The following is a 17,796-nucleotide window of genomic DNA, read 5'->3' on the forward strand; positions in this document are numbered from 1 at the left end:
GCGTCAAAGTTCGGGACCTGAGTTCAAAGGCCTGCCACGTAAAGTCAATTGCAGATACTTTGGGCTGCTAATCATACGCAAATAGAAGGAGACTGAAGGAGGAAAGGGTAGGTCGATCTGAAACAAGAAGATCATAGATTCACCTGGTTATGTGCACACCTTCATCGGTCCAGTAAGTTGTGATAGTAGGTGTTCACTTACAGGTGACGTGGCAAAATTGGCTTGCAAGTAATTAAACCTCCGAGGGAGGTGACATAGTAACTGCTACTTGCCACGGGCACAGAACATCTTCCAACGGGCAAGTAACAAGAGGCTTGTGAAAAAGGAGAAGGAAGACCCAAAGCCTCACTGAGGGGCAGTGCTGGAGTAGTGGGCTGGGGGAATGTGGAAAGGGAAAGGAGAGGGCCAGATGAGTTTGAGCGATAACTGGTTGGTAAGAGTTACATAGAAGGCAGGTGAACCAGTTGCATGAATTTATTTTTAGGCTTTGCCCTCTTCTGCGAGGTGATGTTGGCTCTCGCCTCTTTTAGCTAAGCCTGTGCTGTGTGACAAATAAACCCCTGAATTACAAAAAAGCTTGTAATTTTTCTTCTGAACTCCTCAGAAGTCTTTACAGGTACTGTTCTCGAATCTCACACCTTTTTGCTCTTTTGGGGAGTAGGGCGTTACCTATGCAAACATTCCTTTAGACCGTGTAAATGGGAGCTCTGTAAGAAGCAGAACCAGTGAACACATTTCCAGTTGTTTTGCCCTGAGGTTGTGCTCACCTACTCTCTGTTAAGATTAAGAGTCACTGCATCAGCCTTTCTCTCTGTTGGGGATGTACCTTTCTCTTATACACATTTGCCTATTTTCAAAAAACCAAAAGGCACGTAAGATAGCTGTCCCACTTGCACTTACAGCTTGGTTGTGTAAGCCTCATTTCCTTAGGAAGCAAAACTAAAAATTCACAGGCAGGTAGATTTAAAAAAAAAAAAAAATCAAGCTTTTTGGATAAATAGAGCAGTGATAGTCTGACAGTACGTTACAGCAGGTGTATTCTCCAAGGAAGGAGCATGGACTCATTTCTCCAGTGAAGTCTGGCATTTAATTTGGAAGTCTGCCTGATGGTGACTGATACCAGATCTTTCGCAGGAGAACAGAGAATCCCTCTGATGGGCAGCTGATATTTAGTGAAAGCCTTATACCCTGAAACGTGAAGGTCTGCATGTCTTGGAAAGTTGTATACCTTTATATGTGCAGTTGGTTAACTATAGGTGATGCTATCCCTAGTGGTGAATATATACATATATATATATATAAAAATTATTTTTTTAACTTTAAACTCATGCTGCTAGTGGCATAGTGTGTTGAATAATTCCATAGGCCATATGCGTTTTAGAAAATGTCTTTGGTTTCTTGGTTTGGTGCCTTTCCATTTTCCTGGTCGTCTTCTGGCTGTTTGTGAAAGGTAAATGAGAGTGTTCAATGTATTGCCTCTGCGGTGTTTGTCAGGTGGGGTATTTTGGAGTTATGCTTCATCAGCATTACCAACCACTGAGCATAAAACTGTGCTGGTCTGAGCAACCGTACTTAAAAGTTGACCGTGTTAAATTTAGTATTTTTGAGTTGGCAATTTTCTTTTTTTTTTTTTTGTTTTCATTTCACTTTTATGTTAAAGCTTAAGCAGCTTTCTGTACTGTTTCTTTCATGGCTACTAGCACAATGCATTGAAGACTGATGTGACATTTCAAGTTGACGTGTAATAATCTTGATTATTGTTGAAATTCTTTTTGGTGCATGCTGAAATGAAGTTAGTGAGCTTAGGTTGATTTTACAACTCAAATGACTACTGGAGAAGAACTGTGAGAGGGATAGTGAAAAAAATAACATCTAATTCTTCTTTAATCTCCATTTTAAAAGTTCAAAATAACAATTTTCAAGTGATGCGTAATCTTCTGTAGTTTTAATTCCCTTTTCTAAGGAAACGAGTTATGTGCAATTGCGCTTTCTGTCAGTTCCTCTGGTAGTTGTTAGTTGCTTTAACATGCTGGCAGATTGCAGCCATCTTTGTCAAAGGGATAGTTCCTACAAGTTATGTGGAAATGATTCCTGTGGAGCAGAAACGAGACTCTCTTAGTGCCGCTTGTGGTAAGAACTCAGCCCTTATTAGACATCAGAGCAACTCTAGAGGCAAGAGAGTTTATGAATGCCTGAACCAGAAGAGGCTTTGCTCTCTTACCTTCTTCGACAAGAAAAACACTTGATGACGAGACATGTGTTTCGACGAAACTTTGAGCGTCGTAATGAATTGCTTGATACAGGGCTGTTTAAAGCAGTCATTCCCTCTATCAAAAGTTTGAGTTCACAGAGTGATTCCGTGCCGCCCCCCAATTCTTCGTGTATGTAGTTTGCCTGAAGCAGAGTAAATGCCTGCCTTTTTTTTTTTTTTCCCCCCTCTTTTTTTTTTTCTTGATTTGTTTGTCATAATCACTTAAAGTCTGCTGATTTAGAGCTGCTCTTTTACAGGAAGCTAGGATAACTTAAAAACAGTGATTGGGGCATCAGAAATATTTTGCACTATCATCCTAGTGTCTTTGAATGCATCTAGGAATTGATAGCTTGGACAAAAAGAAGAGTTGTTTGTTTTTCTTTAGGCAAAATACTCTCTAGGTTATGTTTACCCACTGCACGGGACATTCCACATTGTAAATATGTCTGTACATATAGGTCATTAGTTAGTTTTCTAAAATGTTCATTATGGTTGTCTTTCAGAGATTATGTGAGCTGCTGCGTTAGTCTTCTAACATCTTGCACTGAATACTCATGGTGTGTCTGAAGGACAGATCCCGTGTGTGTTCTGAATGTACCAGGTAAATCCCAATAATAACTTTTCATGGGAGTTCATAACCTGTTAAAGAGTAAGAAGTGAGAGGAGGGCAACTTTTATTCTGTATTTAGGCCTAGTTGATTCTGTAAAAAGGGCCTGACAGGCTGTAGCTTAAAATTTATTTTTGTATTTGTGTGTTATACTATGAAATCAGACAACTGCAACACTAATGCAACTTTTTGCAACAGTAGTGAAAATACAGCGTGTCAGTGGGAGTTAGCCAGTTTCCATAAATACCTTTAAGAAGTTTACTCAGCATTTCTGATGCCTGAGGTAAAGCAGAAGGAGGGAAAATAGTGATATTTTTCAGGTAGATAATTCCCGTCTCAAATCCCCTGTCTCGCCTTTTTGTCCAAGAGAGGCAAAAAATGGACGCAGCCGTGACCTTGGAGAACAGTTTGATTGCCTTTCAGTGGCAGAGGTACTGTTCAGTAGCTGTGGTGAATAAACTCTTAGCTTGACGTATTTCTGGCTAGCATATTGCATTGTAAGTAACTAATATCACATCCATTAATGTGCCATTAACCTAATTGAATGTTTCATTTTCAGGTTGTCCTCATGAGTACTCCAGTGGAGAATGTCCATGATCTTCTTTGCCTGTGTGGTGCGGGTGAGGGATGGACTTCCCCTCTCAGCCTCCACAGATTTTCATTTCAGCCAGGACTTTCTGGAATGCAGAAAGAGATTAAAGGCGTTATCCTCAATTCTGGCACAGTATCCAAGTCGAGGCACGGCAAAAGGACGTGTCCTTAGCATACAGTAAGTCCCTGCTTTTGGTTGGTTGTTTTTTTGACTTCAATTTTTGAAATGTTTGTCGTGGGGATTAGTTGAACTTTAAGGATTAGGTGTATCCTACAGTGCCTAACTCCAATCTGAAATCCCACCGTGCATGTCTAGATTGTAACCTCCAAGCAGTATTTTGAAACCTTCTTTCTCAGCACCACAGCCACACAGCTCCTACTCAGTTTAGTAAGCATATGTTAAGAATTGCTTATTTTAGTTGTCATTTTTTGTAGCAAATGCTTTCTGCTCAATGGGCAGTACTTGTTACTATTAACAATTGGAGTATCTTGGACTTCTACAAATACCTTCTGAGATGTCATCCTAGTGCCTGGGAATTACTTGCTTTAGTCTAAATCTCAAACCCTTTTCTTCAGTGACTGTCAAGTCTTGCTGATGCCTTCTCCAGGCTCCTACACTTCTGATTCTGGCTTGCACAGAACTGCCCTGGCTCCCTCTACGTGCTGCCCACTCCCTTTTCTGAATACCAGCAGGGTTCAAGTGTCTAGAAGCTCTGGCTGATGCATGTGTGCTGAGGAGGCCTGAAGCACGCTGACAATAGGCAGTATGGAGAAATTATAAATCTTTGTTTTTATTTATTGGAGAAGGATCTGCTAGTCTTTATTTTAAGAAATTAAGCTTTCATTCAGAGGTAGTAATTTTAATTTACTATTGATTTTAGTTTAGTTCTAAAAACGAGTTTTAGCTTGTGATCCCATTTCTGGTTAGCAAATGTAAGAAAACTTTAAAGTGACCCCGAGCTGAAACTAAGTATCCCTCTTTTGGAGTAGTGATTGGAGAAATAAGATACGTGAACTTACACTGGATCAATTGGAAAAGCAGAGATTAGCATTTTAATTCATTTTCCCTCAAGGTGAACTTGTGCCCTTTAATGCTAACGTGTTCTACTGCTTTTAATCTTCTGTGGTCTCTACCGAAGTAGCTATGCATCTGGCTCTGAAATGAGAAGAGTGCAAACGGATACGTGGCAAAAAGGCTATAAATTATTGACAACTGGGAAAAGGTAGTTTTACACAGCGTGGTGTTGATCCTCAGCTGTGAGCTGGGGACAAAAGGAATTTAGGGAACGTACCCAGTGCAACTGGGCTGTAACGGAGCTAATCAAAACCATAAATCCCAAGTACGTAGTACAATGAATAAATGAAACTGTGATCAAATAGAAAACACGAGTATTTCTGTATGAGAGGGATGAAATATATAAATAGTGGAAAAGAGAGAAAATAGAGAGTAATAGTTCAGCTGCAAAGCTTTGGTTTTATACTGAAATATTGCTAACAAATGGCTAACCTATAAGGGAAGATTTCCTCAGTCTTCTTTCAGAGATAATTACAAATCCGTAATTATGGTGGGGATTATGGAAGTTTAGCTGTCTACATTATGAATGCTGACATCTGAACTAGGTGCCCTGACTCCCATCTTATTTAATGAAGCCTGGACGAGAGTGATTTATATCATCCTTAAGGACATGCCTGCATTTCGGTCAGCTGAATCCCCTTTTAAGTTTCCTAGAAGGCTTTTGGCCTATCCGTAAGTGGGAACTTCTACATAAATATGGCTTCAGTGTTAGAGGGACCCCTTTTGGAGCAGAATTTTTATTGTGCTGTTTCTGGTACAAACTCATCTTTATTTGCTACAGATAGATGACTTAGCAGTAACAGTGTTTGAATATCTTGGTTTGTGCAAGTTAACAAATATCTCTTGCTGTTAATAGGAAGCTGTCATATTCAAGGGGAGCGAGGAATGCATCTGCTTGCTTCCTGTGAACAAGCGTGCTTGTTTTTCCTTTTGTTTGTGGAAAGCCACTGTGTTTTCTTTCAAAATCTTCTTGCCTGTGATGTTTTCTGGCCATCTCTTTTCTTATTAACATGATTTAAAGCCAGCCTGAGAAAATAATGTCCTCAATTTGTACTGAGGTAGCAATTTAATAAAATCTGTATTGCGATCTTTAGTATGCTAGGGCATACTGAATGAGTTGGAATAAGTGTTAGATCTGCAGGGGCTGCAGGACTATTCCAGCAGTGCGAACAATATATTTTTTGCAGTCTGCTCTTTCAGCGCAGTCTATACATTTTGTTTTGACAGAAAGCGCAGTTTACTTCTCATGTTCAGCATGACTCTTCTACCTTTTTATGTTGATGTTACTATTTTTTTTGGTTTTTTTTTTTTTTTTCCTATTTCAGTTTCCTTTCTTCTGGGGATATTGCCTGCATGGCAATCTGTTCCAGCAATTACTCAACCATCATGGCGTTTTGCTTCCTGGAAGAGCTTCAGTGGGAATTTGCTGCTTCCTACGATACAACAAGCATCAGTTTAGCTTCCAGACCGTATGCTTTTCTTGAATTTGGTTTGTAACTTTGTTCTCTAATAGTAAGAATTCTTTCTCTGCTACTGTTATGGTGTTGAACAGCGTCTCCTGGCCAAAGCCTGATCATAAAAATTTATCTGTGTGTTTCCCTTTGCATGCATATATAGGAGAAGGGGGAGATCTTGTAACTGCATTAAACTATTAGATTATTGGTTTTGCAGTTCCTGAGAGCCCCTGTAATAGATGAACAAAATGCCATGGTGATTAATAAACAAGCACAGAAGAGAAAGAAATCCATGTCTCAAATGCTTTCTAACTTAATTAAAAAAAACCTGACAAGTGGAGACAGATGGGTACAGGAAAAAAGGGAGACAGAATAGATTATTATGGGCAGCTTTACTTCTGGCATGACTTAGATTCACATAATACTTCATAATCATGCCTAGTGTTTCTTTTTTAACCTGATATAAATGGTTTTCTTGCCAAGTAGCAGCTGTCTACTGAACTTCACAGCTTTGAAAAACACAATTCCTTTGCAGTGAGAAACTCTCTTCTGGGAAAGGATAAGATATTGCAGTGGGTTAGCACACTTCTATCCAGATTTCAGTAATACTCTTAAGCTCGTGCTTAAAAGATTGAGAAATCCACAAGGAAAGCATATTTTACAGCCATCTTGTATTTTGGTTGGATTCCCTGCAGGGCACATTCCAGGCATGATGTAATTTTATGCTGAGATCCAAGTTACTTCTTTTTTTAACTTGATTAGAAAATTGGGAATTTCTAGCCCCTTTTAAAGAGCCTTATGCAATTTTAAAGAAAAAAAAAAGGCAAATTTTCTTTTTATTTTTACCATTATACTGTATTTTCTTACTGAGTCTGCCTAATGTTGCTGTGTGCTTTTTTTTTTTTTTTTCCTTCTTTCCTGTGTTTGGATCTAAGATGCTCTTGATGCATAAGATCTTAACCTTTTGCCTGGTAGTTATAGATAATTATAGCATGCTGACTTAAGGTAAAATACAGGATTTTTCACTAAGGAATGCTTATGGCACTGTGTACTCTAGCACAACATAAAGTCCTCCTGTGTGGTCTTAAAACTCACGCTTAAACTATTACATATATATCATATCCGGTAGTAGCTGTGGTCAACCTGTGCAAATCTAGTGTAACCATATCTTAAAGATATGGATTTTTCATATAGGGTATCTTGGCAATATAAATGTTTCTGCATTTTATTTCCCTAAGCGTTTGAAATAGCTTGAATTTGCCAGTATCTTTGCACAATTAAATAGGAAGTAGCAGTTTCCACAGTGAGGTGCTTCAGCTCTGGAGGTGTGAGCAATTCGTACTTGGACAAATTCTCTACTTAGTCTCAGCGCAACTCCTGTCAAACCAGCAGCCACATTTGTGGAAAGGGATTTGCTTGCAAATGGTATTAAAATTAAAGTATGAGAGATGAAGCAGGGTGATCTGTATGTAGATCTGTGGCTTGGGTGTTGGTGGAATCACTGTGGAATTACCTCTGCCAGTCAGAGTTGCTTCATGACTCAAATAGAGGTTGAATTAATTTATCTCTGTGCCGGAAAAAAACTAATCCTTGACATTGTTAAAACACAATGTGGAATTGCTTCTCATGGTAGTTCATGGGTAGTTTAAGATCCAGATTACATCTAGCGTGGAATATGAAAGCTGCTTTTCATCCACTGGCAGGCAGGATTTTGAGATTTCAAGTATCCAGAAGGGAATGGGTGTGATATAAAATACCTAGGAAAGGTATTTTTGTTCCCTAACCATCGGTGGTATCTTACACCTGAATAAGAAATGAAAAACAATCAAAAAAGAATGCCGTGATTTGATTAATAATTACCTAAAGCGCTTAACTTTTGCAGAGCTAATTGAAGCATGTTTTTATATTGTTTCAGATAACATTATTCAGAAAGTGAAATGCCATTTTAACTGTGTGAGTGGCTCTCACATGAAGGCCAGCTGGGAGAAGATTAAGGAGGAGCTGAAGTTCCGGCCCCCGGTTCAGCTGAAACTAGAAGATGCAGAGCTGATGAATGGGATGACCAATGGTGGGCACGCAGGCGTTCATGTGGAGGTTGGTAAGTTACTACTACGCACAGGTGACAGCAGACTTCCTGAACCTAACTTTGCAAACGACAGAAAAGCATGTAACAGCAGTGGTTCCTTTTGCACTGAGAAATATATATATCACGTGTGTGAAACCCAGGAAAAAAGACTGCCTTTCTATCATAGTAGATAACATAAGGTCTTTAGATTGTAGGAGGTATGTGTCAGAGCCTTTAAGGACTCGTAGTGGTGTCTTTTTTTCCAGCCTTAGATCAGCTTCTCTGTATGGCCAGTTGGTTGTAACTGGACTTGGCGTTCTCCATGTTAAATTCTCCTGCTTTTAAAGTAGTTTGTTAAATTTTCTATGACAAAAGAAGCTCCGCTAATTCGTTGCTTGTTGCAAACTCTAATAAAAGATACGTAATTACAGTCTCAATGAGTCGCTTCAGCCTTGAGGAAAGAAAAGATGAGAAGAATAGGGTAAAGGATAAAACTCTCATTCCCAGACTGTCTGTCTTGGGTTGTTCTCCCCTCTTTGCTTTCTCCTTTTACCTTTAAAATTTAATAGATTTGACTAAAATCCTGAAAGAGAATATGTATATCTGTATAAACAACATGTAAAGGCTTGACAAGGGACCTTTTTGTAATGAATACGGACATTTTACCTGCTTTTAGAAGTACTGACCTCTACTTATTTATTGTAAAATTGGTATCTTCTTATTTGTGTTTCGGTTGCATAGTCAAAGTCCTGCCTACTTCCTCAGCAAAATTAAATGCTTTTAATCCTATTAGCATGGCAGTTTAAATGCAGCTGGAGTGCCATGGGCTTGTATTTCCTCTTTTTTTTTTTTTTTTGGTTGTTCTTGGCTTATGAAACACTAATAAAATTAGGTTCCAGTTCTCAGTCTTATTGTTTCTGATGGATGAGCTGGAATCTAATTTGACATAGGTATTTTAAGTTAAAATATAGAGGGGCAGTGGCCAGGAGGAATTAAAAATAGAATTGAAAACATTTTATTTGCCAGTCAGATTTGTGAGTGCTCCTCAGAATTGTGCTTGAAGGTTAAATATTTTCATGATGTGATAGGGCTTAGAAATCCTTTGCACTAGCGTGAACAGTTTCAGTGCCAGTAAACATTTGCAAGCTAGTCTGAACATTTGCAAGCTAGTTTGTGTCCACAGATCAGAAATACGTTTTCTGTTCCCCCATATTCTTAATTGCTTTCTTTTACTTTCCATCTGGCTTTGTATTTCTGGCTGTTCCCTCTGATCTAACCCAAATACTCTTACAGATTGTTCTGCTTTTATTTTAAGGATCGTGCTTGTGATCATCTGTTTCCCTCAGCTGGAGTCAGCTTTCCTGGCTTATGTGTCTCTCATCATTACCTACCAGCTGAATCCCACTTTGCTGCTCTAAGTTTAGCTGTGTGGATAGTGTTTGTTCCCATATTAATGTTATTTATATTATGGCTCTACTGTATGGGAGACTTCTTGAGCATGCGTTGAAGTGTTAAGGTTGCAGGCGAGCAGAATTTAATTGTGTCTGCGCTCTATAGTGAAGACAGATCAATCAGTGGATTGATCAAAACGTCAATCTCCTTACGTGGCTGTGGCTGGTTCCTGTCTTCTTTTGAGCTGTGTGATCACATCCCTTGGCTCTTCATTTCAGTGTGAAAGGGGTCTGAAAAGTTAGGGCAGTTTTGTCCTTGTTAGTTTATATGGCAACAAGAGCTTTTTGTTTTTAAATTCTTTCTTCTATTTGTTCCTTAGTTTATTAACTAAACCCAGCCCAATTCTTGCTAGAAAGACACTAGCATTGTATCCTTCGTCAACATCTAAACAACCTCAGCTGTTGTTGCAAAAGCCTCACCTTGTGTCTTGATTCTGGCACAGCTGATAAAGCTCTGGAGGACAGTGTGGTATGTATACAGAAGAAATGTGAAGTGTAAGTAGCTTTCTGTGAAGAGGGAGAGTTTTCGCATCAGAACTGGCTCTGTGAAGTAGGAGAACAACTTGCGCTATTTGTCTAGTAAGCATGCTGTTAAACTATGCAGCATTGTGCTCTTCTTGATGAATGTTCTTAGTCTTTTGTAGGCACACAGGGAGTCCTTCACAGAATCCTTTTTAAGGTGTTTTTTGAAGATGTCTCACATCTCTGTCTTTTGTGTGCTTGTATTTTATTTTTAAAATGTTTGAATCTGATTTCATTTTTCACTCCTGGTGCTGTCTTTATCTGGAGCTTTGAGTATGTGACTCATTGTCAAACCCTTGTTGTGCTGTGCCTTGAAGAGACAGAATGGAGCGTGGTGGAGGCATTCATGTCAGTCTCTGGCTCGATAGCCAGAGGCCTCTGCTCAGAAAATCCTTTATAGGCAGAAGTTTCGATTTCTTCATTGTGTGAGGGTGTTTTCACACAATTGCTCTGTACCTGTTCAAACCGGCAGATGCGTTTTACCTGGGTGCTAGATAATCCACAGTCCCCAGAACATCGTCTGTATGGTTCTTGTACTCTGAAGTGCACAACTTTTCTGCTTGAAGAGTCAAATCAGTCTGAAACCCAATTAGCGTTTAATTGTGCAAAATTGTGTTGTCTTGGAATAAGAGTGCTTGTACTCTCTTGTTCCCTTACTTAATGTAATAAGCAATTCTAGTATGAAATTCTGTTTATAAAACTATGATTGAATTTGTACAAGGAACTGTAATAATTTTTCCCTAGCAGTACCCATCTCGCTTGTTCTGTGCAATTTCAGTTTGTGCATTAAACCTCAGAATGACATAGCAGGAATAAAGCTCCAGAGCAAACAATTTAAAGATCAGTTTTCACAGAATCTGAACCGAGCAACTGGACATTGTAATCTCCCCTGCATCTGTAATAGCAATTCTTTTTGTCCTACTGGACAAAAAAACCCCATAACTTTTGCATAATATTCCACACTACAGAAGCAATGTATTGAGACTTGCGTTGTTCTTCCCTGGAGACCGGGAACTCTTGACATGTACGGTTTGCAAGATCCTGTACAATCAGTGACACTTGTGCTTTGATAATTGTTTGAGAGACACTGTGTGCCTCTGAAGTGAACCTTAGAAACTGAGGGAGAAGAAGCAGTAGTCTTTATTAGGAAATTTCTGTGAGAGGGAGATACATAGCTGCAATATTATTCAATTTGGGTGGGAGTGTTGATCTGTTCGAGGGCAGGAAGGCCCTGCAGAGGGACCTGGACAGGCTGGACTGATGGGCTGAAGCCAACTGCATGAGGTTCAACATGGCCAAGTGCCGGGTCCTGCACTTTGGGCACAACAACCCCATGCAGCGCTGCAGGCTTGGGGACGAGTGGCTGGAAGGCTGCCTGGCCGAAAAGGCCCTGGGGGTGCTAGTTGCCAGCCGGCTGAACGTGAGCCAGCAGTGTGCCCAGGTGGCCAAGGTGGCCAAGAGCACCCTGGCTTGTGTCAGGGATAGTGTGGCCAGCAGGAGCAGGGCAGGGATCGTCCCTCTGTGCTCGGCGCTGGGGAGGCCGCACCTGGAATGCTGTGTCCAGTTTTGGGCCCCTCAGCACAAGAAGGACATTGGGGTGCTGGAGCGTGTCCAGAGAAGGGCAGCGGAGCTGGGGCAGGGTCTGGAGCACAGGGCTGGTGGGGAGCGGCTGAGGGAGCTGGGGGTGTTCAGCCTGGAGAAGAGGAGGCTGAGGGGGGACCTCATCGCTCTGCAGCTCCTGGCAGGAGGGGGCAGGGAGGGGGGGGTTGGTCTCTTCTCCCAAGTAGTTAGCAGTAGGACAAGAGGAAATGGGCTCAAGCTGCGCCAGGGGAGGTTTAGATTGGATATTAGGAAAAATTTCTTCACGGAAAGGGTAGTCAAGCATTGGACCAGGCTGCCCAGAGAGGTGGTGGAGTCCCCATCCCTGGAAATGTTCAAAAAACAGGCAGAGGTGGCACTTTGGGCCATGGTTTGGTGGGCATGGGGGTGTTGGGTTGATGGTTGGACTGATGATCTTAGAGATCCTTTCCAACCTTAATGATTCCTAGTTTTTACTTTCATTAAAAGTAGTAACCCAGCCCCCAAGCCAGGAAACATGCAATTGCTACTCTCCCCTTAATTGGTTTAGTGGTGGACTTGGCAGTGTTAGGTTAATGGTTGGACTGGATGATCTTAAAGGTCTTTTCCAACCTCAACGATTCTATGATTTATCAAAAATAATAGGAAATTGAATACTCAGGTCAGGGAAGGAACAAACATGCCGGTACAGCTTCTGTTCAGTGCACTGTTTGGACCTTAAATTTCACTGCATAGTAAAAAAGCAAAATTGCCTTTGAATAATAGGGTTACTTGCACCATTTATTTACATGAACGTGTGTATGACAGTAATATACAGTAATGCTACATAATGTGACATATATCAAATGGAATTAATACAGTTGCTTTTGCAGCCGCTTTGTAGATGAAATTATGGATGTATGAATGCACGCCAGACAAATTTATTACACAGACACTTATAAAAGATACTTTATATCCCTATATTAATTTGGTACCAAACTTTTTTTACATCCATCTATCAAAATCTCTCTTGAAGGAGAAGCCACGCATGTTTTCCTATCTTAAAGCATGCAGTACTGCAATATTTAAGCTTTTACGGTGTTTCATCTGTCCCTGAAATGAAGCCAGAGAGGATTCTGCTGTGTTGCTTCGTTCGTCTGCAGTAGCCAGGAGCTGGCTACAGCTGGACAGGAGGCAGAAGATCCTGAGAGCTGGGGAGACTTCTTGAGGGCTCATTCATTCTCTCCTGTATCTTATGGATGTTGGTGCAGGAGAGGATCTGGACTTGGTATCTGAGCTGCAGATTACCCTTCTTGTTGTTATGCTGACAGTGTTCTACTTGTGGTGATCCAAGGGCAGGGATGAAATGTGGGTGAGTATCTAGGTGTGGTGTCTGTTGTTGGGCTAGCTAGTATAGGTAGGAGAAAAAATACGTGAGCTTTTGGACAACCAACACCCTGATGAATTAGAAGCGGCTGATTCTGAAGTTACATACACATTTATAATAATTGCTTTGACCTTAATTAGATATGTATCAATTAGATCATCCTGAAGAAATGGTATTTGGGGGTGTGGGTGTTAAGTAGTAGTAGTGGAGAAGGTGAGAAAGGAAGGAGACAGTTCACTACCTGTGAAACATGGGCAGGTTGGGAGAAAGGGAATTGCAATGCACTGTAAAATGTGGCTCAAAGGCCAAAAACAGTAGCATCTGGTTTAATTCCTAGGCCCCAGCTGACAATGTTTTGTCGGTCTGAGAGGCCCAGAGGTAAGAGCAGCAGTTTTGGACAGACATTTCCCCTCTGTGAGTGGGTAGTATCATCCTGACAACTTCTACAATAACTATTCTGGCAGCAGAGCATCAAAGTCCTTGGCTTCTGCAGTTGTATTCTGGCAACTCCTTGATTAGGGCACCAGGTGCTGTGTAGAGACGATACAGGTGAAACTAAATTGCTGTATACCAGACTGAACCCTCAGACTGCCAGTGGGAGCAAACACATAATTACCGGCTGAGGAAGAGATGAATTGCTGTCTTGCTTCTGTGGGTGTCAGAAATCTAAGCTCTTTCCCAGACCTTTGGGTGCTTAAAGCCTCTAGCTTTTCTGCTGACCTGTGGAGAGTGTTAAGTATGCTAATCTGCCAAAATAAACAGTTGAAAAAAAATCTGTGTGTGCCATAAAAGAAGACGTTAATGCTAAATAGCTCAAGAACAAATTCTGTTGCTTAATCTGATCAAAAAATACTCTCAGAGCTCTTGCTGATTTCTAGGTGTCTGAAGAACTGAACAGTATAATGCAACAAAAAAAGGTGTTTCTGTTCATAATTGGTCTTCTCTGGAGCAAGCATAAAAAGTTTAGAAAATGTTGAAAACCTAAATCAGCTGATTTGAGTTGTTTTACCTTAAAAGATTCAAAGGAATAGTGCTATCTTTCACTAATGTGGGGGTTTTTGTTTTGTGGGTGTGTTTTTTTTTTTTTTTCTCCTTCCCTCCCAGTCCCTACTTACAGAATGCAGCGTGTGACTCCCCTGGGGATTCTGTCTCTTGTTCTGAACATCATGTGTGGAGCTTTGAATCTCATTCGAGGAGTTCACCTAGCAGAGTATTCATTTCAGGTAACACTGATTGAATTGAAACCTGTAAATGGGTCAAAGGGAGGGAGTTATTTGGGTAACCAGATTACGAGTGGCTGTTCTGCTTCTTAGTAGAGCATATATCTTTCCAGAAGTGGTTTGTTTGTCCAGGGAATGTACAATTGATTGCTCACCTGCCAGACCTCATGTGTTCTGTTGTATATCGCAGCACATTGCATTTTATTCTTTTCTAGGGAGATTAAAATTTGGAGAAATATTTTATCCAGCCAGCCTGGCAAGACTTTTTTTCTTTTTTTTTTTTCTCCACAGTCTTGTATTTTGTTCTAGATGCTTTTGTGTGAATTTTTTTAAACAAATGTGAAACTGTAAACAACTTTTAAAAAGGAAAAAAATGAAAGTGTATGGTGGCACAGTTTTATTTAGCAGGAATTGTCACCTAAGCCTCAGTTCTTGGTATCTTGTTCAATTATATTGATCTTGCTGTTTAACACTGTTACGGTCAATCAACATAAACTAGGATGAGAGGTACTTGATGAAATATAGTGTTCTAAAATATCAGGCATTACTTGCTAAAAACTGTAGCTGACGTAGTTGTTTGTCACTTATTTTAATCCAAACAGGAGGACCATGAAGGAATTGGAAATGTGATAGCTTTTTTTCTACCTTTTCTAGCCTGTGTTTTTCAGGTAGGTTAACTGTAAATAAAATGCTTTCTGATTATTTTTATATTATCATATACAAGACAAAATAATTTTCAGCTAAGCAGAGGAACAGTTTGCTTTTTAGTATCCTACCTGGGTGATTCCACTGAGGTATTCAGTGAAGTGGCACAAATACAGTTTGTGGCACAGTTTGACCCTTGGCAAATTGCAGTTGCAAACTTTTCCAGGGCTTTCGTGTTTTGACATGCCGGATGGGGCTGAGTGTGATAAATAAGTGCTAGCTCAAAGACGGTTTGTTTCCCAAAGGGATAGACATGGTGTCTTTCTGACAGTGGCAGACTTAGTGATGGGCTTTTGTAGCATAGCCACCTTGAACGATGGAGCAAATATAGAATAGCAACATTATTTAAAATGTTCTAGTTTACATTAAAAATTACTTTTAATTCTTGAGACAAATGTGGTTCCTGACTTCCTTAGTTTGTTTTTTTTTTCCCTTAATGGATTATTTTCTCTAATGTCCTTATGCGGAAGAGTTTGAATGAGGAAAATATTATATGCTCCCAATGGGTGGTTCTTGCAAGGTTCCTTAAATGCCTAAAACACTGGTCCTTTAACTTGAGGGCAATCTGTTGTTTGCAAAATCTTCACTTTTTAGCCTGCCATTGCAGGAAGCTGGGTTACTAGTTGACAGAAGGAATAACATAATGCCTACAGTGTATTCGTTGCTTAGTACTGTTGCATTTGGCTAATGGCTTGGGGACCACTATGTGGAGGCTTCTAATTATCTGTGGTATTTAAAACTTGCAGAGAGACTATTTATTGTATCACACTAGGTACAATTTAGTGTCTTTCAGCCTTCTTAGACCTCTGCTCAGAGCAGAGCTTTAAGATGGAGATACTAACTTGGATCTAAATACTTGATGCCAGTCATTCTTCACAAAGAAAGGCTCTGTCCTGCTTTTTTTCCATTTAGTACCTGAAGCTAGAGAAGCTAAATAAAGAAGAGTTCTGCCTTACCCTTTTGATCTTATAGCAGTCATCTTCACAAAATGCTTGTGCATAAATTGAGCTCAAATGTGAAGTGCTTTCTACATGCTGATCTCTACTTGTGTCATCAGCACAGTTGGAAACTGTGACCTTAAGTGAGAAAGCATGATATGTTATTGCCTGAGTTAAAAAAGTAACTCTTCTGCCAGCACTTTGTGAGTTTTTAGTTTTTTCCTGTAAGGGTTGTGACTCTTCACACATGCTTAGCAAATGGGTTCCACCTGTTCTTGAATTTAAAAAGAAAAAGAGCCCAAAACCCCAGCTAAACCTGTTAACAGAAATGAAGGTCTTTCTACTAAGTCAAGTCTGGAGAATGAAGTCCTTTACTTATCCCAAGGACAAATACTGCAGAAGCAGATTTGGGGTTGCTGTTTTCCTGCTTCTGAGCCTTTGTCCTGCAAAAATCATAGGTGGTTTTGGAAAGCTGGCTCAGCTTTCAGACTCCTTTTAACCCAGGCTGAGGCAGGCAGGAGGGATGCCAGTTGTGCTGACAGACTTCTTCTGATATCTGTGCTTACCCGGTAGGATCTGGGTTGAGGCCACCACTCTGGCTATTCCTGGAGGGCCTTTCAGCACAGGAGCTGAAGGGAAGCTTTGAGCTTCTTAGTGATCGCTGCCATGGCAGGCACATCCAAGTGGTATGGATACACCAGCTATGTCTCTTGTCTATATGTACATATTTAATGCTAACACTGTCTCTCTGGTCCTTTTGTAGTGTTACTTGTACCTCTTCTACAGCTCGGCAAGGAAGGTGAAGACGTTTGTACTCTTTTTCTCCGTTTGTTTATGCAACATTTACTTGTACGGATTACGGAACCTCTGGCAAATAGCCTTTCACATAGGAGTGGCATCTCTTTCTTCTTATCAGATACTGACAAGGCAACTTATGGAGAAACAGCCTGACTGCGGAGTATGAAAAAGGCTTTGGATTTGCTACTCTATTTTTACAACTCTTTTTGTATTAAACTGGCCAAAAATAGCTTGGAGTATTTTTAAAGATTTGTGACAATGGTTATTCCAAGGAGGATATTTCAAAGCAGCTTGAAATAAAGTAGGGTACTGTAATCACGTCAAACATACAGTGAGGAACGTAGCTGTATTTAACGTGGCATGTGGTAACTGTGCATGGTAGATTTTGTCAGGTGTCATCAACAGATGGAGGGTCTCCTTACCATAAACAGGCTTTTACTCCTTGGCTAACACCATCTAGACAGCATTTTGCCATTTGTCTTACTGGCTCTGTAACAGTTTGGCAGGTCAATGTCTTGCCCTGCCAATGCTTCCGAAAACATTAAGATTGTATAGTAAAATGAAGATAAAGTGGTGGATAACATTTTTGTCTCTAGAATTTGTTGAGCGTTAAGATTCTTGGTAAATGTAAGTAAAGGAGTTGTTTGCCATAATTAGATGAGTTCAATAACAGTGGGAAAAATTGTTAGGATGAGCTTCAGGGTAATTCTAGGTTTTGAAGGAAAGGAAAAGGCTGTGGCTATTTTAAAAACCATAAAAGGCTATAAATATCTCCTGGCTAAGCAGCGCATCGTAGTTAAGTATGTGCTCATTGGTTAACTGCAAATATGCTTGGGGCAGCGTAAAATAAACCAAGTGAATATAAGTGATCTTGCAGCTCAAGTGGCCTTTATTTCTTTGGTTAAGGTCACTCTTAGTATAAGGGTAATTCCATGTTTGCTTGGTCTGTACGGATAGTAAATCTTCCAAGCCTACTTATGACAGGCACTGACTCCTTCACCTTTTTTAAAAAAAAATGTATAGCTGGTGAGTAGAAAGCCATTTGCAGTAATGGGAAGCAAGAGCAGGTTCTCTTTATTATATAAAACACCTTTAGTTAATGGTGTTGAGTTCTTACACTAAGATGAATTTATGAGTGTGCACTTTTGAATATAGTACTTAAGAGCTGCAATTC

The 17,796-nt window shown here is 40.2% G+C and overlaps 1 protein-coding gene across 1 annotated transcript; it reads left to right on the forward strand.

Moving 5' to 3' along the window:
• The first annotated feature begins 3,446 nt into the window (after positions 1-3,446).
• Positions 3,447-16,788, forward strand: SEC22C (SEC22 homolog C, vesicle trafficking protein). The gene is made up of 6 exons (XM_075705918.1): positions 3,447-3,628; positions 5,851-6,014; positions 7,895-8,077; positions 14,066-14,184; positions 14,784-14,849; positions 16,588-16,788. The coding sequence occupies exons 1-6, from the start codon at positions 3,447-3,449 to the stop codon at positions 16,786-16,788; spliced, it is 915 nt and encodes a 304-aa protein (XP_075562033.1).
• Positions 16,789-17,796: the final 1,008 nt, after the last annotated feature.

This window comes from Pelecanus crispus, chromosome 2 (assembly GCF_030463565.1).
Source record: "Pelecanus crispus isolate bPelCri1 chromosome 2, bPelCri1.pri, whole genome shotgun sequence".
NCBI classification, from domain to species: domain Eukaryota; kingdom Metazoa; phylum Chordata; class Aves; order Pelecaniformes; family Pelecanidae; genus Pelecanus; species Pelecanus crispus.

Excerpts from the sequence above, each read along its gene's own strand:
- SEC22C (XM_075705918.1), top strand. The coding sequence starts at position 3,447 with ATGTCCATGATCTTCTTTGCCTGTGTGGTGCGGGTGAGGGATGGACTT. Across the intron at positions 3,629-5,850 it reads GGACGTGTCCTTAGCATACA|TTTCCTTTCTTCTGGGGATA; the intron begins GTAAGTCCCTGC and ends TTCCTATTTCAG. Across the intron at positions 14,185-14,783 it reads TAGCAGAGTATTCATTTCAG|GAGGACCATGAAGGAATTGG; the intron begins GTAACACTGATT and ends TAATCCAAACAG.